The 26,825-nt window shown below is 42.4% G+C and overlaps 1 protein-coding gene across 2 annotated transcripts in view; it reads left to right on the forward strand.

Moving 5' to 3' along the window:
* Positions 1 to 1,105: 1,105 nt before the first annotated feature.
* Positions 1,106 to 26,825, forward strand: part of PDE8A (phosphodiesterase 8A) — a 195,677-nt gene continuing 169,957 nt past the window's right edge. The window contains exon 1 of one of the 2 annotated variants that reach the window (XM_084642182.1): positions 1,106 to 2,830. In XM_084642182.1, the coding sequence (XP_084498308.1) occupies positions 2,570 to 2,830 (261 nt within the window). In that variant the 5' untranslated portion in view covers positions 1,106 to 2,569. Of the gene's footprint in view, positions 2,831 to 2,894; positions 3,174 to 26,825 lie in introns of those variants that run through there. The other variant, XM_084642184.1, reaches the window with a different exon arrangement.

Here is a 26,825-nt window from a genome sequence, read left to right on the forward strand (position 1 = left end):
TAACTCAACTAGATTTAGATGTAAATTCTTAGAAAATTCTGTATGCAGCATAAGTGCTGCAATTTGGGGGAGGATATGCCATATTCTTCATATACAATATGGAGGCGGAATCCCTTCTTTAAGTACAAAACCTCAGTTTACCAGCATTCCATAATGAAGGGAGCAGACCTGGGCCAGGTCTGTCTTATTTGGCAGATTAGTTTAAAGAATCCCCCTTGTTGCTACTTAAGGAGTTTAGTGTGTTTTAATGAGACATCTGAAATCTCAATTAACAAACAAAACTGTTTTTAAATCAAGGACTCTCAGCTTGACAAAATAAAACTCCACATTAGAGCAGGTGCAGAGAATAATGTATATAACAGAGCAGCTTCCATAGGGGTGGTGGTGTGTCATCCACAAGGGTACTTGCAATTTACCTAGCCCCTGCCCTTAGGACAGTGGTTCTCAACCTGTGATCCACACACCCCGGTGGGTCCACAGGCTAGGTCCAAGATTTCTAAAGCGGTCCATGCCACCATTTGAAATTTTGTAAGAGTCTGCACATGAAAAAAGGTTGCAAAGCTCTGCCTTGGGTTAGGACCTTGAACCAAACAACCCCCCCTTTGGGGTAGGTGAGCGTCACCATCTCCAGTTTACAGATGAGGAGATTGAGGCCCAGCTAGGTGAAGCCCAGGTATGGGCAGACAGCTGCAGAGCTGGAAATGGAGCCAGTCGTAGCTCCCAGCCGCCCCAGGTGCAACCAAGGGGAAAATGCCAGGGTCCCCTTACTCTAGCCCTCAAAAGGGCTCGCACCAGGTGGCGCCGCAGCTTCCCGCCGTGAAGCTACCCCTGCTTGGTGCGCTGGCCCTGGCGTGCAGAGCCGGGAGCCAGCCCCGAGCGCGCTGCGTGCGCTAGCGGGACCAGCCCGCGGTGGGTGCGCAGGGGCTCGGCGGCGGCGGCGGCACGAGTTTGAAATTCGCTCCCTCGGGCGGGGCCGCCTGGCTCCGGCCGTGCCGCAGCAGATTGGCCCTCGCCGGCTCATTTGCATTGACGCCAATAAAGGCTGGAGGTCACCGCTCGCGGGTGCTTGTATTGGCTCCGCCGCGCCGCCGCCGCTGTCAAACACCGGGGCAGAATTGCAAGGGGAAGCCTGGCAAGCGGGCAGCTTTGGAGGGCGGGGAAGAGGGGGATTGCTGCTGCTGCGAAGCATCAATAAGAACAGCATCCCCAGGCACGGAGCAAGGAAAGGAGACGCCGAGGAGAGGCATTCCTCCTGCCCAGCCTCAGCTGCAGGGAGAGCAAATGCCTGGGAATTAAACCTCTCGCCATTTTAATGCATACCATGGAGATGGGACTCTAGGATAATTTTTTTTTTTTATGTGTGTGTGTGAGCAACGTTTTGCATCTTTTCTGTGACCACAAAACATGGAGGAGGCCCTTTGATGCCTCCGCCAGCTGAGCCGGCTCCTCCTCTGGGTCTCAGCAGCCCCCCTCCGAGTTATGCAGTATTTTTGTTAGGGTGGCTCTTCTTCTTGCCCACCCCCACCTTGCCCGACTCAACCTCTGAGCTTGCTTCCCCCGTGCCTCCCACCCAGCCGCCCCTTGCCAGGCGGCGGCGGCGGCTGCTGGGCTGGTGCAGTGCAGCCGGCAGCTCGGGCTGGCTCGCCCCGCGGCGGGAGCGGTGCCCGCGGCATGGAATGTTCTGCTGGATAGAGCCCCCCTGTTTCCGAAGGGGGGAATCTTCCTTCCGAAGCCCTTGCCAAGAGGAGGCTAGCCTGTGAATGTCAATAGCCAGCCTGCGCGGCGGCGGCGGCGGCGGCTGCTGGGAAGGAGGAGGACGGAGAGGAACATGAATCGGACGGGAGCGTGATCGAGGAACATACTCTGGCTCCGGAGGGGAGGGGAGTGTGATTTCCCCCCCGCCCCAACAAAAAAAAAAAAAAGAGAGGGAGAGAGGCCAGGCAACTAACAGGGTCGGTTCTTGATCTTGGTGAGCGGGATAAATCGATACGCAGCGCCCGTGGGGGCTGTGGGAGACAAGGTGTGTGGGGGGGAGAATTCCTCCCCTCCCCCCGCCTCCCGGCCCCCAAGGTTAATTTGTAACACTCCGCAAACCCGAGTGGAAAATAGTCGGTTCTGTGGGCTAGTGCAGAGAGGGAACTGTTCCAATGTTCAGGGCTCTGAGCGCTTAGTCCAAGGAGACGCTGGTGTGGCTGCCCTCCCCCCCCATCCACCCCGGTCCCTTTCCCCAGGCTGACGGAAAATCCTACGGCGATTTTGAGATGGCTTCGTCTGAAAGAGAGAACCGGTGAAAGCATGAACTCGACCAGTTCTTGAACCCCCTCCCCGCCCCGCTGCTGAGCTTGAGCTCCAAGGAGCCCTGTTTCCTGGAGGAGGAAGAGAACTCACGGTTCTGGGGGGCGGGGGGTAGAAAGGACCGATGACAATGCTCCCGAGCGTGGCAGAGAAGCAGGAAGGAGATTCAACCTGTTAACAAACAAACAAACAAAATTATAATAATCATAATCAAAGGGAAGAGACCCACTGGAAGGAAAAAAAATTAGAAAACGTCCCAAAGCGGTCACAAAGCATGGGCTGTGCTCCAAGCATCCACATCTCTGACAGCAGGGTGGTTTATCACAGTAGTAAAGAGTCCGAGGAGTCCAATTCCCCTCACCAGACCAACACAACCATGTCTCAGCAACAGCAAGGCAACTCCGTCCCGGGATTATTCATTAAATCCTCCAACACATCCACTTATAAGGTGAGGACTAATTCCTCCAAGAAAGACAAGAGGGCGAACAGCCAGAGCATGGAGCCAGACACCCAGACCAGCAGATCCAGCTTGAAGGTAAAAAGAGTGCTAAACGTATTAGCACTATTTCTCTCAGAACAGAAGTTGTCTCCAGTGATTTGACCCAAGGAGGCTATCTGAGTAATAGATTGTTGGAAAGCTTTAATGGCTTGAGCAATTAGTTTACAAACTAATCAGTCTCATGAAACTACTTTGTCGATGTTCCCAAACCTGTTTCTTCATTCCCCAGGAAGAGTTTTTGGTGTAGTGGAAAAGGAGAGCTGTTTAAATGTCCTTGTCAATCATTAGAGCAAGGCAAGCAGATAGGCCCTGTGCATTCAGCAGCAGAGAGGCATCGATGGTGGGACAGGCTTGTGTGAGCCTGCACTGCAAGTAACATGTATTTATCTACATCTGTTGTTATTGACTTATCAGATATTGCTATTTGTGCTTGTCTTTTTGGGCGCAAAATACCAATGCCATATAAAACGATCTGGTAGATGGGCTAGTCACTTTAAACCCTTTCTTCCCATCAGAAAGCTGGAACAAGAGTGACAGGAATTTTTGGATAGGGTTCTGATTTACATTAACCACTTGTTGACTTTGCTTGCTTTTCTAGACAAGGTATTTTGTAGAGTATTAGTGTGTGTATACTTACATATGGCATAATGCCAGTATGCCTCACAGAAAGACACATACTGAAAAAATAAAAAAAATTGTGATTTTTAAAAAAGGTAAAATAAGTTAGGAGAACTGAAGAATTGCATTTATATTTACTTTCTGTGAGTGGCTTATATTTGTTAAGTTGCTAATATAGTTTTTGTGGTAGAGTGTTTTCTCTGTTTTTTTGCAGCATTCTGCATTTTGTAGAAATAAATAATTACAAATGAAAAGACAAGTTATGGGATGCACAGAAGCGATTATATAACATGGCTGATCCCTGGCTTACCGTGATATCGGTTAAGAGATACACATGCTGTAAATCTAAGATATAGGTATGACATACAGGAAGGAACTAACAAAAGGTCACAACATTTTGCAGCTTGCAATACCTATAATCATTTGTACAGTTTTCTGAACCTTTTACAATCTATATTAAGAATGTGTCTAGGTTATTGATTGTGAACTCCAGCAAATTGTTTCTGTGATGTGGGTGATTCTCTTAAATTACTTTCCCCCAAATATAGCAATGTCACTTCATAGAGTTGAAAAAATGTGGGATGCAAGAAGAAACTATATAGGTAATAGGATGAATAACTAAAGCAATTATATGCCAAATTAACATTTTTATTTGTGTTATAAATAAGACACAAGAAACTGAGCTATAGGGCTGCATACACACCAAGGCATACTGGTGAAATCATGGTAACCACAATAAAGAAATACAGGTTATTTATGTTGTCATCAGAACTCTGAGATTTGTTTGTGTAGCTTTTTTTTTCTTTCCGATTTTTAAGTATCTGCTTGAAGGATCTCACAGCATTTTAAACAAGGAAATACTATAATATTCACATTAAAGATGCCTTAGTCGTCTTTGTGTTTACTATGTTAAATAATACCTATTGTTAGAGAATGCAGGGAAGAAGAAAACAGATTTATTTTTGTGAATACATTGCTCATTAGTGGGACTGGGACATCAGAGGTAACTCAGCTAGACATGCAGTTGATCTTAGTTCACATTCATCCTCTAATCTTGTTGATAATTGTATATAGGCTTTTCTCACAAAAAGTCGTATTTCATAGCTGTGATGCTAGGTTCCCTCTGACAACACTGCAGCAAAATGATTGTTTTTCCTAAATGGGAGTGGGTTTTTTGCAAGATCAATTTAATACTAAATGTGATTTCACCTCCATGGCTTTTTCTGTTTAAAATCCTGTGCTATCCTTCAGATATGTAAAACAGCATAGAACTGTACTTTCTCTGCTGTTTATTATTAGCCTGTATGTTATCACATTTACTACCCTTGCTATGTTAGTTTACAACTATATTGTCACTGAAATTGTATTGTGTATGAAAGTGAATTGTACTATTGCTGTGTCACCTACTCTCAGTGATACAGTAAAGTTATTTTACAAAGAAACGAAGTACAGGAAAACTGAGACTAAGGGGCCCAGTCCTGCTTCTGTTTGGGAGTATGGTTTGCTGCAAGGGCATACAATTATACAGCTTTGAAGTTAGTAGGACTCTGACTTGAGGAGGAACTGTGGGAATGAGCATGGTACCACAAACCATTAAACATTTGCTAAGGGCTGAGAACTTTCTCTGAAGTGCTTGGACACCTTCAGTGGCACTCAGCACTGTGCAGAAGATGGTCAGCTTCTCATGAGCTTGAGCCAATGATTATCATGTGATACTGTAGTTGGAACACCTCTCATTGTGTGTATAGCAAAGTTACCTGCCTGAGTGACATTTTTTCTCTGTCTCACAGCAATATTCACACCTGGGCCAAACTCTCCTCTGTTACATACGGAAGTCAGGAAAATCACAGTTATACAGAAGAACAAAATTTGGCCCACAGTGTGTGCATCATCTGTTTTCACTAGCATTTGTAAAAACGTTTATGATGATGTAATCCCTTTCCTTGGACCAGTATGTTGGTTATAATACATAAGATTTTCAAGTCAAAAAGCATCATACAAAAAACCAACCAAATCCAAGCTGTAAAAGAAGACTCTCTCTCCTGCTAGCTGATACTGAGATTTACTCTATATCTATTCTAGAGTGTTGTCAGATATCCATTATGAGCAGATGGCAGGGAATCACTAAATGTAAAGTGTCTTCCCACTGTATTTTGTGACTTCCATCATCCATGAAATATGGCTACAAAGATTAACATTTCTTTCTTAATAAGGAAAAAAATCAAACCTTTTCCAAAGTAATCTAGCAGAATTGTTTGCGTAGTATGTGTAGGCACACATGTATGTAGCAATATTTGTATCTGGCATATATGGTTGTGGTGATATCCATGTAATAAGCCAAGAAATCATATCATAAATAGAATTTGGTGGCTTCACCTGTCCCCATTTAACATTGCTAATCTCTGAGCAGCTTCAAATAAGTGTCACATCTTAAAAAAAAAAAAAGAAAAAAAAAAGAAAAAAAAAAAGAAAAGAAAGAACCTGCCACAAAAAACCTGCCTTTTTGCCCCCCAAATATAGAATTTTCAGTCCAAAATTATATTGGTCTGTGGGCAGGCTCTGCAATATTTAGCCCTAGAACAGTGACAAGTTTAAGGTCTGATTATCACACAACCCATCCAAACTAGCAAATGGAGCTTTATAGAGTACTATTGGAAAGCACAGATTTACAGGGTACCAATGGGATAGCACTTGCTTTTTAGCCCCAAAAGGTCCCAAGATCTTGGACTTTAAGGATGTGATACTTAAACATACATTTTAAATGTACCAACTGTATTTTTTCTCTCCCTCAGAAGTTTATATAATTGGACTTATGGTACTAAAATACCTGGCTTTACAGAAAGGAGGATTTTTAAAAATCCCATAAGTTTAAAAAAACTCTCTCTAAAACATTGTTAATATATTTGCTCAGTTAAAAATGTGGCATAAGCAGAGCAAATGTTGATATGGTGTAAATGTTTACTTGCACTTGTGAAGAATGACTTGCAGAGCTTGCTCATGGCATTGCTGTTTGTGAGCAATATGCTGTCCAAACATCATGTCAACGAACCCTTGTACTTCACCATGCTCTCAATCATTCGCTCTGTATTTCATGCCGCAGTTAATTTACTTGTGTAATATTTTCTTTTTCTTGTATGGCTCTTGACAAGATGTATTTTCAACAATATACACATGCCAAGGGGTGTGTTTGTGGAACGGCCAGTAAACCAAAGGTTCTGGCATTTTAAGATAGAAGCAGATCACTTTGTAAAAGGCTGTTTGATTTATCTGCTGGTTGGGGAACAGCAGATGAAATCGAAGGCATTTAAAAACACTAAGCATTCTTAGTTCAAAACCTGTTGAACTGTCCTTTCCTGGGTAGTTTAACAAACATGAAATAACATCTATAATAGTCCATTAATTAATGGCTCTGTAATACTACAATATACACTGACTTTCTCATTTAATCAGATATAATCTATATGTATTTAATCACACATGATTGAGGCTACCATGCTCTCCTGCTCCTGCCCTACTTGGGCTGGGCATTCCCTCCCCTGGGAACACACGGCGGGCTCTCCCTCTCTTTGAAACTCCCACATGTAGTGTCCCCACTCCCACTGAGTCCATCCAACTCTCTTCTGATTCCTCTCTGCTCCTTCCAAAGCCAGTTCTCAATCATTCCCGTGACAACCCTCCCCACTGTCATTTCCCTCCCACTTTCACTGACATCAGCCCTCCTGTATAGAAATCCTTGCTCCCACTGAGATGATCCTTCCCACGCTGAGACACTCTAACCTTTCTCACTCCCTGCGGCTGCCAGACTCCCAGGCTGCCTTTTGATTCTGTTGTTGCAAAGGACAAACCCTTTCTTTGCCCGTGGACTGTGGATTCCTTTTGAGTTGATATGAAGCAAACTTAAATAACTAGGCCTTTGATGCGATGAGAGGTATGTTCAGTTTTACTTCAGCCTTGCATGCTGACATCGAAGTGGGGTTTGTTTTTTTTTGATCGATATGATTTGATTTGATTTTGGTTTGAATAGAAGGTGGAAGAGCAGCAATTCAAAGAGCAGTCCTGAGGCCACTCACAATGTATAAATTGCTCTGCTGGGAACATATCATGAGGTGTGGTTTTTGTTTTTTTTTTTTAAATCATTCAGACTAGCCAGAGGAGTTTGACGTAGAATAGGAACATACAAAAATTGTATCTCTGAACTTCAGTGCAGCTTCTTGTGTGGCGGAGGCAAGCAGGATTTGGCCCCGAATGTTTGGAGTGGATAATGTTAACTCCATAATGATTCTTTTCAGCTTATACCTTACTGACAGAAGTGAAACACTCTTTTCTCTGTGCCTCCTGCAGCCATGTCCCTCATCCTCTCTGGCTGGAACTTCCTGTGTGTCCGTCTCCTGCTGGTTTCAGGCTTTGTGGCAAGTTTCTTAGCTCTTTCTCTCCTTACACCTGTGTGTTGATGTGGAAAGTGTTGAAAATAAACATTTATTTCCATTCTCTTTGCAGTATGTCATTTCGCTTAACACACGGTGCTTGTTGTTTTCTTAAAATCTTAGTTAACAGAGGGATGTGTAAACATATTTGGATAAATCTACAGTAAGAAACATCCTAGTGATACAATACACTTGCTCACATTTTTTTAAACCTTCCCCCAAACCCCCAATTCATCAGTAAGTTCATTATATAGTATCTTTCCCTCGCCCGCCGTCCCTCCCCAGTATTGTATGGTATGAAATTATAGTTCAAGGCACCGGTCTCCTTAGTATTTAAGGTGTCAACAGTTCAGTTTTTAAAATTTGAAGTGATAAGCACAAGTAGTAAATAATGATCATTGCTGTGAAACAGTCCCACCAGATGTAGATACTTGCTCCTGGATCATGTTCAATGACAACATTATTTCACACTATAAGCTTACAAACAATATGACTATGAAGGGCATATTGTTTCCAGCTTTTTATGTAACCAAATATTTTTTTTAAATGTTGCTCATAGCTTATTTGAAGCTATTCCATTTAGAAACCATTTTACTTTCATACGTTGCTTATGTTTTTAATAGCCATTCTTGTTCAAGTAATTATCCATATTCAGAAAACCAAGTCAGAACCTTACAGCATTACCGACTGCAATTTTTATAATATTCCGAACAAGAGTATAATAATACTTTACACTTCTAAAGTATTGTGCAGCCCAGGGCAGGGAGGAGAAGGGGCCATGTTAGTCTTCAGTGCTAAGGACTGTTTACCAGAGTAAGGGCTGTATAATTGGCCCCATTAACAATAATAATTAAGTGCCTGGATTGGTACTTTTCGTGGGCTCAAACATCCCATTGACTTCAAAATTGGCCCTCGGCTAGGAAATAAACACAATGGATAGAGAAACACAAAGCCCTTGTTTGTATCCAAAGAATAATGGAAGAAACCTAAAGCAAATATGATGAGCAGATTGAGTTCTAAACAGAATTATTTCAACAGAAATTTTTCATAAGTTTGTCGTCTGTCCTTCCCACCCCATCCCCCATTTTTTGAAGATGATCTAGTCCTATGTACTTAATAGAGTCAAATTGTAAACATATTTATTAAATATAAGTGGAGTTAAAATGTTGATAGTAAAGTTTAGAAGAGTCTTCATTAAATGTGATTTCTTGTTATCTGTCCAATTTTGAATTTTCTGTGTGAATTGCATCCAGTGCTTTATAAGCCAAATTCATCCATAACTTTAATGGAGTTTGACCAAGGATTAATTTGCCTCTATGACATTCTGTATGTAACTATCTCTGGTGTAAAATAATTAGATATCATGGTTTAACCATAACTGAAACTGGTAAGGGTGACAAGATGCATACTGAATTTTTAAATATGTTTTCTAAATAATCTGACCACTCAACAAGAAAGGCTGTGATTTTTTTTTTTCTAAAGGCACCCAAGGAGGTTATACACTCAAATCCCCTTGACTTTCAGTGAGATCTGGGCACCTAACTGCCTTAGGATCCTTTTGAAAATGCCCGCCTGAAAGCACAGTAAATGATGTTGATCGGGTCATTACAGAAGGGGACGAAATTAAACAGTGAAGTCTCTGATGTCTGCATTCTTCCAGCTCATCCCCTTCTGCTGTGGGCTGAACTGTTGACCCTGAATCAAACTCCCAGGCCCTTTTCTCCTTTTCCTTGTAAAATCTGTAAATATGTCACTCAACATTCCATAAAAGTTTAGTGTTTTATAAACCAGTAGTTGCAGCTTCCACATGTATGTATGCCTTTCCAGAGAAAGGAAAAGTGTTAGAAAGTGACTTTTTTAATTAATTGAAATTACATCATGCTCACTACTCTCCTGTTTCAGTGTGGTTTACAAATTAATTTGAAATTCTTCTTTTTAAATAATGTTTTTAATATTGTATGTCTGTGTATTGGCACCTTTTCAACATCTAAAGACTGACAATGTGATGAGCTGCCCTTAACAAAGCAAAATATTTTGGAACAAATTGTTGTAGGATTATCAAGATTTAAAGGCAGTATTTGGATAAAATGATGTTGCCAATTTAAAAAACAACAATAACAGAACCCCATATCTTCCATGTATGGACCCAAGAGATGCACTGGAGGATCTCAATGTTGGACTGGGCCCAGAGGAAATATGAATTTGTTTTAGTTAATTACATTGTGGCCAATTTTTATTCATTAGCTGCTACATCTTAAAGATCCTTTGTAGAGTTTTAGCTACTCAGCTCCTATTTGGCCTGATCCCATCAAAGCCAATGAGAGTTCTGTAACTAATGTCAGTAGGATCAGGATAGGGTCCATTAATTTTAATGGATGTCATTTGGCTATTAGACCCTGAATTTGGATTTTGGTTTCTTGAGTACATGTGAGAGAACACCTTAAAGATGAACGGCAAATGATTCTTGTCCCCTAAATTGGATTTGTGCCCTTTTTCATGTGTGAGAATTTGCTTGGTTTGTTCTTTAGCAATATCAGGAAGATAAAATTTGCTTTCTTTTCCCCTACTTTTATTGAAGGAACTCCTGGGTGTTTTGGACCATGGCTTGTTTCCTTTCATATTTTAGTGGAAGGGTAGAGGGTACTGAATCTCTAACAAATTTTTTTTCTTCAAAATGTCAGTGATCAAAATTAAATAGGTGTTAACAAAAATGAATGAAGTTATTATTTAAACGCTCTGAGTAAAAGTCTTTTCCCCATTCCAACTTTCACTTTCAGCTGTTGAAAGAGCCTATTTTTGCTTTTGCAGATCACCTGTATTGCTGCAGGACCTGATACTTTGAGGTGCTAAGCATTTCCTGTTAGCTGCAGAGCATTTTCAACTCCTGTTCACATAGTGGGATGTGAGGACAAAAGCAGTGTTAATATTAGCTCTTACATGAGGAGCCAGACTATAGTGTCCCCACACCGCCCCAGCACATGGGGCAAAAAATCTGCTAGGGTAGTGTGGCAGCATATGAGTTAATAAGCCTTCTGGTCCCAGGCCCTGCCCTCCCTACCTGGACAAGTGTAAACTTCAGAGTTTATGGAGGTATGGGGAACAGTCTGCAAGCCTACACCCTGCCTGGGTGCGCCTCTTCCCATGTGTACATGTGTATCAGAGGCAGCTTAATTTGACCCCTAAAAATGAGAGTGACACATTTTTGCTGGCTTAATAGCAATCATCGAATTGTTCAGATGTATATTTCATTCCTGTATGAATTTATCAGTTGTACATTTCAAATAAGTTTTTTGTTTGTTGGTATTTTGAGCTATATATAAATGGATAACTTTAAGCTGCTTTGATTTAAGTTGAGTTTTATTGTCTGTTCTTTTGTTAATAAGGAGGGGAATTCACTCTTTTAGTACAAACAAAATACCTTTAAAATGAAAGTGACAATTTTCTGGAAAATGTTTGTTTTTTACATACTTGGAAAGTTCAAACCTTTTGAAGTAACAAATATTTTTCTTTATACATTAAAACATTTTATAAAGTGGAATGAACTGATTTCTGATGAGGGGTCGGGGGGAGGAGGAACAAGGCAGCCTTGAAATCACTTCATTGTTTGTTAGAGTTCCCAGTTTCCTAAATAAATTCATACAAAAAAAACACAGAATCACTGGGCAAATATAAAAGAATGACATCCTCTACTTCCCATTGTTTTTAATTTTGAGTTAGCAGTGACCTTTAACTCCCTACTGGGGCAGTGGAAACTTTGAGGCCCTATTTTACTTGCCACTAGAAGACAATGTATTTTTAATGTTGCATATTTGCCATAACTTTCTATCTTTAACTTTGGGCTGTATCATGCTTAATAAAATTCCATCAGAGAAATAGACTTTAAAAGGACATTGCAACATAAACCTAGTTTATAAGAATTTTATTTGGGAAAAGCTATGCTTATGCTTTGTTTTTAAAAAGCAAAACAAAAGAACTCCAATTTGCCTTGGATATCATCTTTCCTATATTAAGAAGCAGATAGGAGAGTTGCCTCATCATTGAGAACACAGTTTTTACGTGTACCAAGTACCAGATACTCTCCTTTTCTGACACTTCTCAGTAGTAGCACAGAATTTCCAAATGTATGGCTTTAGTTTTAAGTTTCTAAATTGGGGTGGGCAAACTTTTTGGCCTGCGGGCCACACCTGAGTATGGAAATTGTATGGCAGGCCATGAATGCTCACAAAATTGGGGTTGGGGTACAGGAGGGGGTGAGGGCTCTGACTGGGGGTGCAGGCTCTGGGGTGGGGCCAAAAATGAGGAGTTCAGGGTACGGGAGGGGGCAGGGGGTTGGAGTGCGGTGGGGGGGGTGAGGTCTCTGGGGTGCGGCTGGGGATTTGGGGTAGAAGAGGGTGGTCCTGGCTGGGACCGAGCAGTTCAGAGGGTGGGAGGGGGATCAGGGCTGGGACAGAGGGTTGGGGCATGGGGGGAGGTGAGGGCTCGGGCGGGGGGTGTGGGCTCTGGGGTGGGGCCAGAAATGAGTTCAGGGAGTGGGAGGGGCCTCTGGGATGGGGCATGGGGTTGAGGTGCGGTGGGAGAGTTGGGGACTCCGGCTGGTGGTGCAGGCTCTGGGGTGGGGCTGGGGTGAGGGGTTCGGAGGGCGGGACGGGGATCAGGGCTGGGGCAGGGGGTTGGGGCACAGGAGGGGCTAAGCGGGGTAGGCTCTGGGTGGCGCTTACCTCAAGCAGCTCCCAGAAGCAGCAGCATGTCCCCCCTCTGGCTCCTACACAGAGGCATGGCCAGGTGGCTCTCCACGCTGCCCTGTCTGCATGTGCCACCCCTGCAGCTCCCATTGGCTGCAGTTCCCAGCCTGGACCTGAGAGGGGCCCTGGGAGCATGTGCAGTGACAATGGTGCGGGGTGGGTGTGCTTCTGGGGGGAAGAGGGGGGCCCCCTCCCCCAGAGCTCACTGCTGCCGGTGGGGAGAGGGCTGGGGCGAGTCCTCCTCTCTGGCCCCAGCCCTGGGTCAGACTGCCTGCACCCCAAACTCATCCCCAACCCTGCCCCACCCCAGAGCCCGCACTCCCAACCAGAGCCTCACCCCCGCACCCAACCCTCTGCCCTAGCCCTGAGCCTCTCCGACACTCCAAACCGCTCACCCCCTCCCTCCGCACCCCCTCCCAACCCCAGTCTCCCTCCCAGAGCCTGCACCCCTCACCCGCTCCTACACCCACACCCCCAGCCCAGAGCCTGCACCCAAACTCTGTCCCAGAGCCTGCACCCCACCCCCTTCCCACACACCCTCTCCTGCCTCCAAACTCCTTCCCAGAGCCTGCACCCCTCACCCTCTCCTGCCCGGAGCCTGCACCCCAGACCCCCTCTCACCCAAACTCCCTCCCAGAGCCCAACCTCTCACCCCTTTTGCACCCAAACTCCCTCCCAGAGCCTGCACCCCTCCTGTACCCCAATCCCCTGCCCCAGCCCAGGGCCTGCATCCCAGACCTCCTCCCCCCACCCAAAGCCTTAGGCAGGTGGGGAGTGGAGTTTGGGGGAGCGGGTTCTGGGCACCACCAAAATTTCTACAAACCTGCCACCCCTGCCTGGCCCCGCTTCCTGGCTGGAGCATGGGAGCAGGGCAAGCCTCAGACCCTGCTCCCCAGTGGGAGCCCAAGGGCCAGATTAAATCACCTGGTGAACCAGATGTGGCCCACAGGCCATAGTTTGTCCACCCCTGTTCTAAATGCATAGTTTAACTGGTGCTTGATATACATGCATCCCCCTCAGGAACTTAGAGTTTGTATTCATGTGTGAGTCTTTTTTTTTCTAGACAACTGTCCATCTAGGCTTGTATGCAGTTTCCTTTCAGTATTCAGTATTTTTTCCCCCCAAAAAAAGTTGTTAGAAAGTGCACAGCTGGCTGAGGAACATCACCCATGATACTTTGGTAACTTGAAGCAGAAATACATTCCCTTTTACACTTGTATAGTTTAATTGGCTGATAAAATTGCCCTTTTTCACAAACAAGAAGCTCACCATAAATGAGCACAGTACTTAGAATAAACATGAGGGCCCAATTCTGAAGTCACTGAAGTCCATCAAAGGTCTACCACTCACTTCTGTGATAGCAGATTGGACCTGGGTTCTGAACAATGCCTGTGTTTTTATTTGATTTTGCAAAACAAATAATACTTTTAAAATACTGAAGAGTTTTGTTGCTGTGCCACATTCTCTCTCTAGTTACAACCCCCCAGTTTACAGTAGAAGCCCATGGAAGTCACTGAGCTGTCTGGGTGTAGCTGAGGGCAGAACTTGGTCTGCGTTTGAATTTTGATGTTATATATGCTGTAGGAATTACATGTTGTTAATAGTGCAAAATGCTACATTTGTGTACTTACGTTGATAAAGATGAATCTGAAGACAAAAAATATTAGTCTTACAGGAGGAGTAGAATTGAGGGGGAATGTGTATTTTCATACTATTATATTATGCTAGCAGAGGTATTAATCTGAGCAGTCGGTATATAAGAATGGATACGTTGTGACTTCAGGTCACAGGTTACATCCAAGAATTTATTGCAAATCCAGAGAAAATTGCCTTTAAAAGGCAAACTATTACTTCCTAATAGACCAGAGGAATTTTACCTCTGGATGTTCAGATATTCATAATCCTCAAGCTATACCTGTTTTTATTATTTGTCAAACTGTGTGTTACATTGCCCAGTGGTTTGTGATCATTTAAAAGACCATATTGTAACTCTGTCATTGTGGGAGGCAGCATAATCTAGTTTACAGGGTTAATGTCAGGAAAGCTGGGTTTTGTTCCTGGTTCTGCCACTGACCTGCTGTGTCACCTTGGACAAGTCACTGCATTGCTCTACTCATTGCTTAATATTAATTGTGGCTGTAAATACAGGATAAGGGCATTAATCTGTTTAGGAACTGAGGAAATGCCAGGCTGGATCAGACCCAGGGTCCACCGAGTCCAGTATTGTGTCCCCATGTTGGCCAGTACTGCCTGTTTTAGAGGAAGGGGCAGGAAATTGTATAGGTTAAAGGTTTGTTATTCCTTAATTGCTTGTCTAATTGATTTAATGTGGGCATATCCATTTAATTCTTTATCACAGAGTTGAAGGTAACTTTGTCTAACAATTTTGGCATATAATATCATTTTATTAATAAAGCTCTATCTCTGTCAAGACACAGTGGGGGTGCTGAACAGATATATGCCATACAAGAATAAGACAACACTGAATGGAATTTTTTGAGTGGAGAAATTGTTTACAAATAGTGGTGTTATTGCTTGCAGTAATATCTACTGCTGGGGGAGGCATTGGGGATGTGTAGATGACCCCAATTCTGCAAACGCTGTTGGCAGTGGCCGAGAATAACCCGTGATAGTTTTAAAAAGAAAACTAGTGGAACAAATTTGCTATCCTAGTAATCAATTTACAGTTAAAGAGGATCTTTATGGCCCAAAGGGCTAGACACTTACTTTATGTATAAGAAATATATACTATGTATAAAGAAGCTGAGGGTAACATTGATAGTCAGGGAGTCAAAAAAATAATAATTGGTGAACCTATCAACGTAGGCTTTGCAAATTCAAAGAGCTGCTTTTAAAATGCTGCTGTTGATCTCCCATATGTCTGTTTGGGTCCAAGAAAAACTAGTAATGCGTAAAATAGAATAAGACAAGCTGCTTTCATCTTACAGTGTATGGGCGTAGTCTGGCTCCCACATAAGTCATTTTCAAAACTCCCATTCACTTTAGTGGTGCAGCATCAGGCCCCACTGAAGTCAATGAGAATTTTGTAAGTGACTATGTATTGTGACAAAAAGAAAAGGAGGACTTGTGGCACCTTAGAGACTAACCAGTTTATTTGAGCATAAGCTTGTAGCTCACGAAAGCTCATGCTCAAATAAATTGGTTAGTCTCTAAGGTGCCACAAGTCCTCCTTTTCTTTTTGCGAATACAGACTAACACGGCTGTTACTCTGAAACCTGTTATTGTGACAAAGTTCCTCCTCTACCTTGGTGGGTCTTGCGCTTATTGGCGGATTTGCTTGCCTTGGAGCTTCACGGCAGCCCTCAGTTTGGCCGTTTTCGTGAACCCACAGTCCAGGTCAACTCCTCCTGTGTCTGACCAGGAGTTGGGAGGTTTGGGGGGAACCCAGGCCCGCCCTCTACTCTGGGTTCAAGCCCAGGGCCCTGTGGAATGCAGCTGTCTAGAGTGCCTCCTGGAACTGCTGGGCGACAGCTACAACTCCCTGGGCTACTTCCCCATGGCCTCCTCCCAACACCTTCTTTATCCTCACCGTAGGACCTTCCTCCTGGTGTCTGGTAATGCTTGTACTCCTCAGTCTTCCAACAGTATGCGTTCTCACTGTCAGCTCCGAGTGCCTCTTGCTCCCAGCTCCTTACATGCGCACCACAAACCGAAGTGCCCTGATTAGCCTGCGTGAATTGATTCTAGCAGCTTCTTGATTGGCTGCAGGTGTTCTAATCAGCCTGTCTGTCTTAATTGTCTCCAGAAGGTTCCTGATTGTTCTGGAACCTTCCCTGTTACCTTACCCAGAGAAAAGGGACCTACTTAACCTGGGGCTAATATATCCGCCTTCTATTACTCTCCTGTAGCCATCCGGCCCGACCCTGTCACAGTATGAACTCAGATCCTGCTACCTATTTTTTATGACTCTGTAACTTTTAATTTAATTAGCGCATCGCCCCCTTCCCCAATCCCCCGGTCACTGTTTTCACACAATCTCATTTTCTCTGTGGAAATGATACTCTTTCTGCAGAGTTGCAGATAATAGGCAGCCCTGCTTATCTAGCCTCCTTAGTTTTGTTATCGTACTTCTTCACCCTCCAGCTGTACTAGAAATGATGAGACAGTTCTTTGCCTCTTTATGCTGTGAATCTGAAACCTGTCACTAAAACAGTCCGGTCAAATTCAGTGCTGATCAGTGGTGCAAGGAGTGTGAATCAGAGCCCCCAACCCCATAGGATCAGTCCTGTGTTTCTCCCCCCTTTCCTGATGAATTATTAGCATTTGGCCTTCATCAAAGAATGGAACACTCTATTTTGGAGAGGTTATTTACTTTTGTATGAGCGATTTTCATTTTCATAAATATCACGGTTTGTTACAGATTTTTGAAACCAGTGTATGTGTACTAATGAATGCTAAAGGATTAGCTTGCTGGGAACTGAGCTTTCCGTTCATAAGCCAGAAAAGAGCGTGCTGCAGCCTTCTCACAGTATACTGCTGCTGGCCTTGGCATTGACCAGCAACGACCAGCTTCTCAAGGGATAAGAAAGGATTTAGTTTTTATGGACCTTGTTAATAATAATAAAAAAGAAAGAACGAACTTTTTAAAAACTGGCTGAGTGTCAAGAGAACGTCACTCTCTCCATGCAAAAGAAGTTTCAAATGACTTTTGGCATTAACTGAAACTCTCTTCTCTGTTTTGAAGTTGACACATCCTTCTCACACCTGGCTTGGGTGGGAGAGGAAGGGCAGTGACTGCTCCGAAGGGCAGTCATGAGCTACAACATATTCTCTAGCTAGCAAATGTAAAATAGGCTTTTTCATTTTAAAAGAGTCTGGTTTTTTTTATGTTGGTTCATAAGACTAAATGTTTATGTATTAGCTCATGATTTTTACTGAGCACCATAAATCCGCTATCACAGTTCATGTTTACAATAGTTGAAAGTAATGGGTTTTTTACCTTTGCTTTATAAAAGCACAAAATTTAGATGTTACAGATTGAAAGCTGAAGGGAAGAAGCATTGTCTAGTGGTTAGAATAAGGTATGAGGAAGTATGGAAGGCTTGAGTCCTAATCCTGGATTTGCCGCTCACTGGATTTGCAGTCACATGATGCCAAATTTTCAAAGGCGCTCAGGGCCAGACTTTCGAGTGCTCATGATTGAGGCCAGACCAGCAGCACCCACAGTGACATCTGCAGCTGGATTATCAAAAAAACTCAACACCCCATATGCTGCTATCTGGCCATGTATTTCAGTGACTGGCGTGGAGCATACACTTTTCAAAATCTGGCCCTGATCTGTGAGCTGTTGGAAGAGATATCTTTGGCACAAGACTGAGAAGTGTTGTGGGAAGTGAAATCTTTGTACACCACCCTGTCCTGGGCCAGCCAAATGACCGTTTAGCCCTGACTGGAGGTTAGGGGAGCCTGAAGGCTAGTCCTAACTTGGTCTTGGCTGTTGTGACTTCTAGGAGCTGTTGCAAGGTTCTGTCCCTGCCCTGTTAGGGTCATGGTACACTGCCAGCCAGCTGCTATGCCTCACTGGAGTTCTGGGGCACAGTTCCCTGTGCTCAGGTGATGAAGTTCATTTCACCCGCATAAACCTGAGGCAACAGGTACAGTTGCCATGACTATGGAAAGAAAATCAACATTACCACAACATGGGGCCAAGGCCTGGGATTGCAGTGCAGCTCTCTCCCTCATTTACTACTATTACAGCCTTTCAGCTGCAACTCCAGCCCATAGGCTTTCAGATACTACAGTGCTGGAAGGTAGGTAAATTCAATTCTCTGCTCCCCTTGCATAGAATATTAGGACTAATAGATCAACATATAGGTGGATCTCTCCTCTGATCTACTGAACTGCTCCGTCATTGCTCTCTAAGCCAACCTGTGTGGATCAAACATTGTAGACCAGTGCAGGGCTCAAGTAATGCAGAAGGGTCACATGCCGTCTGGCCCTGTGTTGACATAGGGAATGATTTTGCAGAGTAGTCTCGATTGCCCCCAGGCAAGGGAGACACCAGGAAGATCTGCACAGCAGTGTACCCTCAGTCTTACCCTTTTCCTGGGCCCACCCATGCCCCAAGAACACCAGCGGTGTTGCTCCATTGCATTCAGTCCCCTCTACGCAGCAGAACCACACCAACTTTGCTACAGGGCTCCTTTCCAGCCAGGAAAGAGTGGCCCTAATTTGTCCTAAAATGTTGAGAAACCTCCTCAAATCTCCCTTGACTGATATGGAGATGGAGACTATCTCAGTCAGTTGTTTTTGGAAGTCTGTGTGTTTAATGATCAGGCCATCTGGCCTCTTGCTGCCTCTCCACGACTTACTTGCAGAATTTGCTCAAGAAAGCCTGATCCTTTCAGGATGTGATCCCTTAAAAATTCTTCCCCAGCTGACTTACATTACAGCTGACAGGGTCTGAGAAGTACCCTTGAAGCAGCCGTGTTAGGACTCGCTGTGCTGGTGACATCCCTATCAATACAAATGCATTAAGAAGTTATGGTCTGTTTATCAGATCTCACCACAAAGGGGATACGTGCCCTTCTCAAAAGAGAACAGCCTCTTTGGCTGCAAAGGTTCAGCCTGACTGGCTCAAGACCCAAGCTTTTTTTTCATTGCAAACAAACCATGCCATGTACACATGTGAAATATTATCTGAGGATCTCTAAGTGTTTGACTACATTCATTTAGCCTTGCATCTCTTTGTAAGAGTTCCAGCAGTCTGCAAGGTAGCTCTGTATTATTACTCATGTTTTACAGAGGAACAGAAGGCCCAATTCACTCCAGCCCTCTTGGCTTTTTGCATTGGCTCTGCCAGAATAAAGGGGCCATAAAGCCAGCAGATTCAGCCCTCAGAAAGTCCCCCAAGTACGGGCTGCCTCCAGCAAGTCCAGAGTTAATATAAAGTCTCTAAGCTATCTTGCATGGCGGAGTCTAGGGGGTATTTTCAGCCTAGAAGGCGTGGCTGGAGTACCATGTCTGCTATTGTGGGCTGATTCAACAGCTGCTAGGGGCTGTGGCAGCCTGGGTCAAGTTAGGGAAGCATTTACACTGAGGTCCACTCTAGTGTAGGGATGAATTGGTCCCAGTGTTAAGGGTTTGCTTATTTTAGAGTTCTTAAACTCAGGTTCGTTGTTTGCCGCAACTCAGTTTGACTGTTGTAAGTACTTGTGTCCTGGACCAAATGTTTGTAGAGTGTCCAGTATAGCAAGTACAAATGTTTGCCAGTTAGGGTGAATTAGCTAGCAATTACTTTTAGTTTAAAAACCCATCCATATACCCGCAGGCTTTATCTAGGCTAAACTCTTAGGTTTGATGATAGCACATGCTAGCTAATATATACTAAGGAATGGACATGTTTTAAAGTCTAGGCAAGACACACCGTCTTTAACATGTGCTAAAATGGTGGAATTAAAAATGGGGGGGAAAAGGGAGGCTAAGTAATTTGCACTCTGTCATACATGAATGCTTGGCAGGAAGTGTAGGGCTGGGATGGTACGTTGCTGTTCTATCTGAAGCAATTTTAAGGAGCATAGATTTCCTCATCTTGCTCCGTGAAGTCTTCTCTCTGCATCTGCTGTGTGTGATGCCTCAAAACACTTCTACTTGGCTACTCAAATGCCCCCATTTGGCCCCAAGTCTGTAGGTTCATAGGAAAGTTCCCTACGCAGGCTACCCAAGCTCTCTCCAGGTTAGTTGGATCATTCCAGATGTCCAGATATTTTATGTAGCCCTTCACAATGTTGATTATTTTGAAATGCACATACTACTTAACCATTTAATAACAAAGAGACAAAGTGTGAGGCCACGAGACATGTCAGAATATCCAGCAAGATTTCATAAGATGCTTTGTCGCCACATTTTGTCGCTATCTTTCATTGCACGGGCATTTAATTTCTGAGTTCACAGATAGACAGTGCACTCTGCTATATGGCAGCTAGCAGATTTGTTCATGAAATAAAGCTGTGCATGTCCTGAGCCTGCTTCTTTGCACAAAATTATCAAACTATGACTGTTAACGAACTTTGGCTTAATTCAGCTGACAAGTTTCACAGCTGATTTGAACAATTCATTAATTGTGGGCTACAGCTTCTTTGCTGCCAAGGCCCCTCAATGCAGTATAGGAAATCCACTGATGGGCAGATGCAAGTTCCACCTTGGGCTTTGTGAGATCAGGATTGTTGCTTTTCATTACTGAAGTCGTGTTGTTACTGAAACCTAAATATTTCCTCCAGCTTAGTCCTCCTCCTCTCCATCACAGATCTTGAAAATATCTTGGTCTTTAACTCAGTGGGAATTTCTTTGCCTTTGGAAAGTCGATGGATTTTTCCAGCTGTGGAGAAATGTACACACCGCTTCACAGATTAAGGATGTGGCCATTATGCTGCTAAATCAAAAGGGGGTATTTGAAAGATCTGATCACAATGGCTGAGATAATTGCAAGCCTGATTTTATGGACTGTGGCTGCTGCCGTTGATACGGAGTCCACTGTGTGGGTGTGTGCATGGCTTTTTTTTTTTTTTTTTTAGTTTTAATGATCCTATAAGTGCACTTTCTCGTTATTCAGATTTTTTTAAAAATACAACATAGTCTAGTTCCTTTTATTCCCCTTATAAATGAATTAATCCTTTTTTAGTCTTCCTCCCTTTCTCCAGTGTATCATCTTGTTTCTGAAACATATCCTTCTTACCCTATCCTCCTTTTATGCTCCTGTATGTTGGTCCATTCCCTCTCCCCACTTTTATTCTCTGTGGTGCAAATTAAGCCTTGGCAACTGTTGGTACAAGTCCCACTGAAGTCAGTAGGAGCTGCGCTTGCAGGCTGTATTTGGCTCTATGGTTCTACAAGGCTTGATGAAAAGCAAATACTTCAAAAGACACATGAGACTTTTACTGTGCTTAATAGTCTGTGCTGCTCAATAGCCCAGTCCTGAGAGATCCCAGGTGCTCAGTATCTCTCAGAAGAGATTCAGCACCTCATAGGATCAGGCACTCAACTGTTGTCATGTATGCCAACATCTGAATAATTAAGGCCTGCGTCTACATGTTACAGTTTTGCAACCGTAGCTGTGTCAGTTAGGGGTTCGATTTCTTATGGATGTGGCTATGCTGGTAAAAGCCCTCATGTAGATGAAGTCTTACTGGAATAACTGTGTTTCTATTGGTATAGCTTATGCTGGCCTCAAGAACTGGTATAAGCACTTTCATATGGCGATAACTACACTAAAAGGCTATGCCAGTTTAGCTAGAAGGGTGCAACTATCTCTGCAAAACCTCCTAGTGTAGACAAGGCCGTACTAAATCAAGGCCAAGTCTGCACTAGACACCTGTGCTGGGAAAGTAATGTCAGTTAGGGGTGGGTTTTTACAACTTTTTTTAATACCAACCAAAATCCTGGTGTAGATGCAGTTATAATAGCAGAAGAGCACTTTACTGGTATAGCTTATTTTGTTCATTATAAGCTGTCTCTACACCAGGAAGTTTTGCCAGTACAGTTATACAAGGATATCTTTTCTAGTGTAGGCTAGGCACAACTGTATAGTTCTTGAATTAGGAGAAACAAAGGGTTTTGTTCTCAATCTCCCTTGAAGTGTTATTGTGCCTTTCACTTTAGGAAAAGTTGCTTTTCAGACTTTTCCGTGCTAACCTGACTCATTGTTCTGTGAAATAACTTAAAATATTAGAGCAAAGTTGACATCTCAGTTGATGAGCTGCATCATTTTAAATATCCAATATAAAATTCATAATCAGATGAAACTTGTCTAAATCTTTATTTGAATCTAGAGTAAATTACCAGTTGTGAGAAATTCATCGCCTAGGGCTCGTAGGGGCTATGGTTAATACAGATACTAGTAGATATGGTTTTGTGACACTGTGCAGGTAACACGGAGTTGGAATACTTTGTTCACATTTTAAAATTATACACTGGTTATGGTGGCGTTACTGCTCTCCTCTGTAACTATTGGCCTTTTGGCTGGTGCTGGTTCCTTCTCCTTGACTTGGTACTTGGTTAGACTTCATTGGCAGCCATTCTTCTAGTATTTGGTTCTGCTTTTGCATTTCCTTTCTGAACCCTCTCCTCTGAGATGTAGCCTTTACAATTAAAATATCAGGCCACTGCTCTTTTTTGTCTATGGTACCTCCCTTGTCCTGTTTCCAATATCTTTTACCCTTAACAACCATTTTTCTCCTCCTGTACATATTTTTCAACATGGTAAATAGTTTCTTCCTGCTCTTTCACTCAGCCTGTCTTGATAACCTTCATCTCACCTTCCCTCAACTAAAATCTTTGTATTTTTTGTTTTTGTTTTTTGTTTTAAATGGAAGTGCCTCTCTTGGGCAAAGGGAACATCTTCAAACAGAACTCCATCAACTCTAGCTTCCTCCAAAGCAACTTGCTTAAAAGAATATATCCTTAACATGCCATGTTTTGTTTCTGAAGAGTCATAGCTGGTAAACATATCTTACATTTTAATTCTTTATTTAGCGCGCACAGTGCATTTGATGCCAAGGTCAATAGCCTTCAAAACACTGTTGTTACAGATCAATCTAATAGTAAAAAATAAACTATTTTGGTAAAAAATATAAACAAAATCATAGAAGCCAAAAGTCCATTTCACTCTAATGGCTGCTAAATACAGTAAATCTATTTCTAGGTTTAAAGCCCCGCAAATCCACAGATATCTGCTTTATATCTGTCGACCATTTTTGTGGATTGCGGATGGATGTGGATCCAAATTTTATATCTAAAGCCTTGCAAATCAGAGGATATCCGCAGATAGTTTTTGCTGATCGCGGATTGGCTGTGGATAGAAATTTTGTGTCCGTGCAAGGCTCTATCTGTGTTGTCATTTTAGAACACATTTTTTCATTGGTTTTCATAATTGTAGTGTTTTTTCCTTACTTCTAGAGTTTTTGTTTTTAAGTTTTTCTTATTGACCCTTCAGACTGTAATTTGTTCTTGTGTTGTTTTACCAGAATAAAATAAGAACCTATATTTTGAGGAAAATCTTTTGCATAGGGTAAAACAAAAATAATCAGATGGTGTGTAAACCTTGTGTTCCTTAATTACCATTTGTGTATGTGGCATTTACTTGATTTAATTATGTCATCAGTGACATTAAACATGACTCTTGGTGTTGTATTAGACAACTGATGCTGACAGATTTCGTAAAGAAAGCTTAGAGTATTAATTTGTAACATTCATCTGTCTTGCAGCCCTGGATACCTGTTGCACTAACCAGTATAACTGTGTATATATTTTTGATCAAAATTCTTAATATTGATGGGAAATGGCAAATGCCCATTATATGCGCATGGCTTTGAATTCTTCATGGCAAAATGATAATAGCTCATACACTCCTTCCATATCGATCTTTGTTTTATAGAATTTAGAATTTCCTTTGTCTGCAGAATGTTATGGTTCTTGTAGACATTGCCGGAAAACACCTAAAGCCTCACTTCGTATGTGTGGTGGATTTTTTTGGCAATTACATCTATTACAGGGACCAAAAGGTAGAAATGGGATAAAATATATAAAGGTAGAGAATAGAATCTAAGATTTAAAACACCTCTCTCACCACCACCTCTTCCCAAACACTCTTCTCAATCTCTTCTCTTTTTTGAAAAGGGCCATGCTCATCAAGGCCCTTTTTCATCAACTTAATCGTTTCTCCATCTCTTTAAATTACCTCTCTGGCTTCCTCCTCTTTGATGCACTTGTACAGAGCTGTAATGTATTCAATTATTGAAAAACAGTTTACAATCTTCCACTTATTCACAGGGAGCTTCTAGGTGCTGCCCCACAGTATGTATCGTATGTCTGCTAGTCTTTAAGGTGCCACCGGACTCCTTGTTGTTTTTATTGTATGTTGTGTCATCAACCATCTCCCTTTGGTTTCTGAGAAGAATGCATGTGGGGATCTTTTTTACTGGGCCTTTCAGGAATGCTAGAGTAAATCAGGGCTTTGGTGCCATACTGTGTGTGTGTTGAAGTATAAAATGTTTACAACTGTAGTAACTCTTTGGCCTTTTGCAGCTCAGCCTGTAGTCATACTACAGCATGGATTGGTAAAAACTGTTAACTCTATACTAAACTAGCACAGAAGGACATGTTTCAACGTATTGACAAAATATCTGTCTCTTTAGACTGGAAATCCTTTTATCCGGTCACTTGTTTTGTGGATGAGACTTTTGTTGATCCACCTGTCTTATTCTTTTTGTTAAATATTTTTATTGCTATATTATGTTCTCTGCTTACATTCTACTCCGACTTTGAGATCTTCCTGTTCATCCCAAATAAAGTGAATCTAAATTATTGGCCATTTACTTTTGGTTTCCCATGACATTTGTACACCTTCCTTCAAGCCCCCTTCTTCTTCATTTATCTAGTCGGGGTATTTTCCTTGAGCATTAGATTGTTCAGTTCTCTCTGACACCAATATCAGTGTTTTCCCACAGATTAGCTGGCAGGGGGATCTGTGAATTGCAGGGCAAACACCTTCCAACTAAAAACTGGTTGCTCCCTGTGGTGCACTCAGTCCTCATATGCCCTAGTCTGCTTTCATGCCACTCACATGATGCAAGTATCCTAGCAAGAGTCTGTTTTCATGCCACTCGCATGATGTTGCCTTACACTCAGGGTACGTCAGTGGCTCAGCACTTCTTTGTTTTTAAAAAAATACTTCTCTTCTAAGAAAAAGCAATTGCTTGATTCTAGCTGCCCTGATTAAAATCACAGCTTTGTCGATGTGGGCCGTGGTTAGCTATTTCTAAACTTTTCTGTTCCTCTGCTGGCCGAAACTAGCACACTAGGATTAGAAATTGCACAGCAGAAAGAAATTTATGTTACAACAGCAAACATTGCACAGATAAACCAGGAGACCTGCCTATTATATGAAGTACAGAAAATATCTTTAGTGCTCTTAGCTATTCCTTTACAACCATCCAATTCCTCTTAAAACAACTTGAAATTGATTGCATTTTGCATCTATAGAAATGTTACTGCTATAAAGTGGTATTTTTTGTTAGTGCTTTGTGGGTTCACATTGTTCAGGCATAAAGATAAGATGTAAAATACAACAATGTTAACTGTTGAGTGATGTATAATGGTTAGTCAAGGCCATCCTATAGCTTGTCTGCTCAGTGAAAGATAAGTTATAGTGCAAGGACTACTTCCATTTGTTAGTTTGCAAATTCATGTCTAGCTTCGTCTAAATTAAATGACCTTTTTTTCTTTGACTAGACAGTTACTCAGGGTTTTTTTTGTTTTTTTGTTTTACCTTTTATTCTGAGACCAGGGGATTTTCAATCTTGTTTCCGACAAGTACTACTCAAAGCATAATTAATGTAGTATTTAAAAGAAATGAGGACTATGTACTAGGAAAAAAGTTCTGGAAACCATTTCACATTCCAGTAGCTTGAGAATTTCAGATGTCTGTAGAAATGTTCAAGAATGAACTAACTGTACATTTAGTGCAAAATGTTGTTGTTATACACGTATAAAGCATTGTTGGAGGGGACGGAGGACAGTGGCGACTGGTTGGTGGAGGGTCCCTGAGCTGGGATCAGACTGAGAAAAAAATTGTCACAGTATCTTTTTTTCAGAGTAGCAGCCATGTTAGTCCGTATCCGCAAAAAGAAAAGGAGTACACTTGCAATAGCATACTTAATGGTATGATTGTCCCTCTTCTTTCTGTCCTGCTTTGATCAGAAGTGACCAGTTAATGGTGCTAAGATGTAAATAGATATTGTTTCACTAAAGTGCTAACAAGAAATCTCCACACCATTTTAGATTGTCACCTCATTGGGCCAGGGACTATATTTTCCTCTATGTTTGTATTGTGTCTAGCACAGGTTGGAACTACCAGAACACACACAATGTAAAAAAGCCCAAAACCCAGTCCCAATAATGTTACCAGGAAATTAATGTCCTCTGTTTCTTTTAAGCTATATTATAAAATACATTCTCTTTATGGATAAATAAGAATTAACAGTTGTATGTGTGGTTAGAAGTCATTTAGGTCAGTGAAAGATGACTTGCTCCTCCATTGGCATGATTAATTATTTAATTAGTAGTTTCCCCTTTACTGATGGTAAAAGAGAATTTAAAATTAAAATCACCAGATTCAACACGGGAAGGGAAAAAGAAGAGAAGGGTGACAGCTTGCTGCAAAAGTATGCTTTTCTCACTGATCGTGTGTGTGTGTGTGTGTGTTTTTTTGACTTTGTTTGGATTGACTGA

Source organism: Lepidochelys olivacea, assembly GCF_965140295.1.
Source record: "Lepidochelys olivacea isolate rLepOli2 genome assembly, chromosome: 10".
Taxonomy (NCBI): domain Eukaryota; kingdom Metazoa; phylum Chordata; order Testudines; family Cheloniidae; genus Lepidochelys; species Lepidochelys olivacea.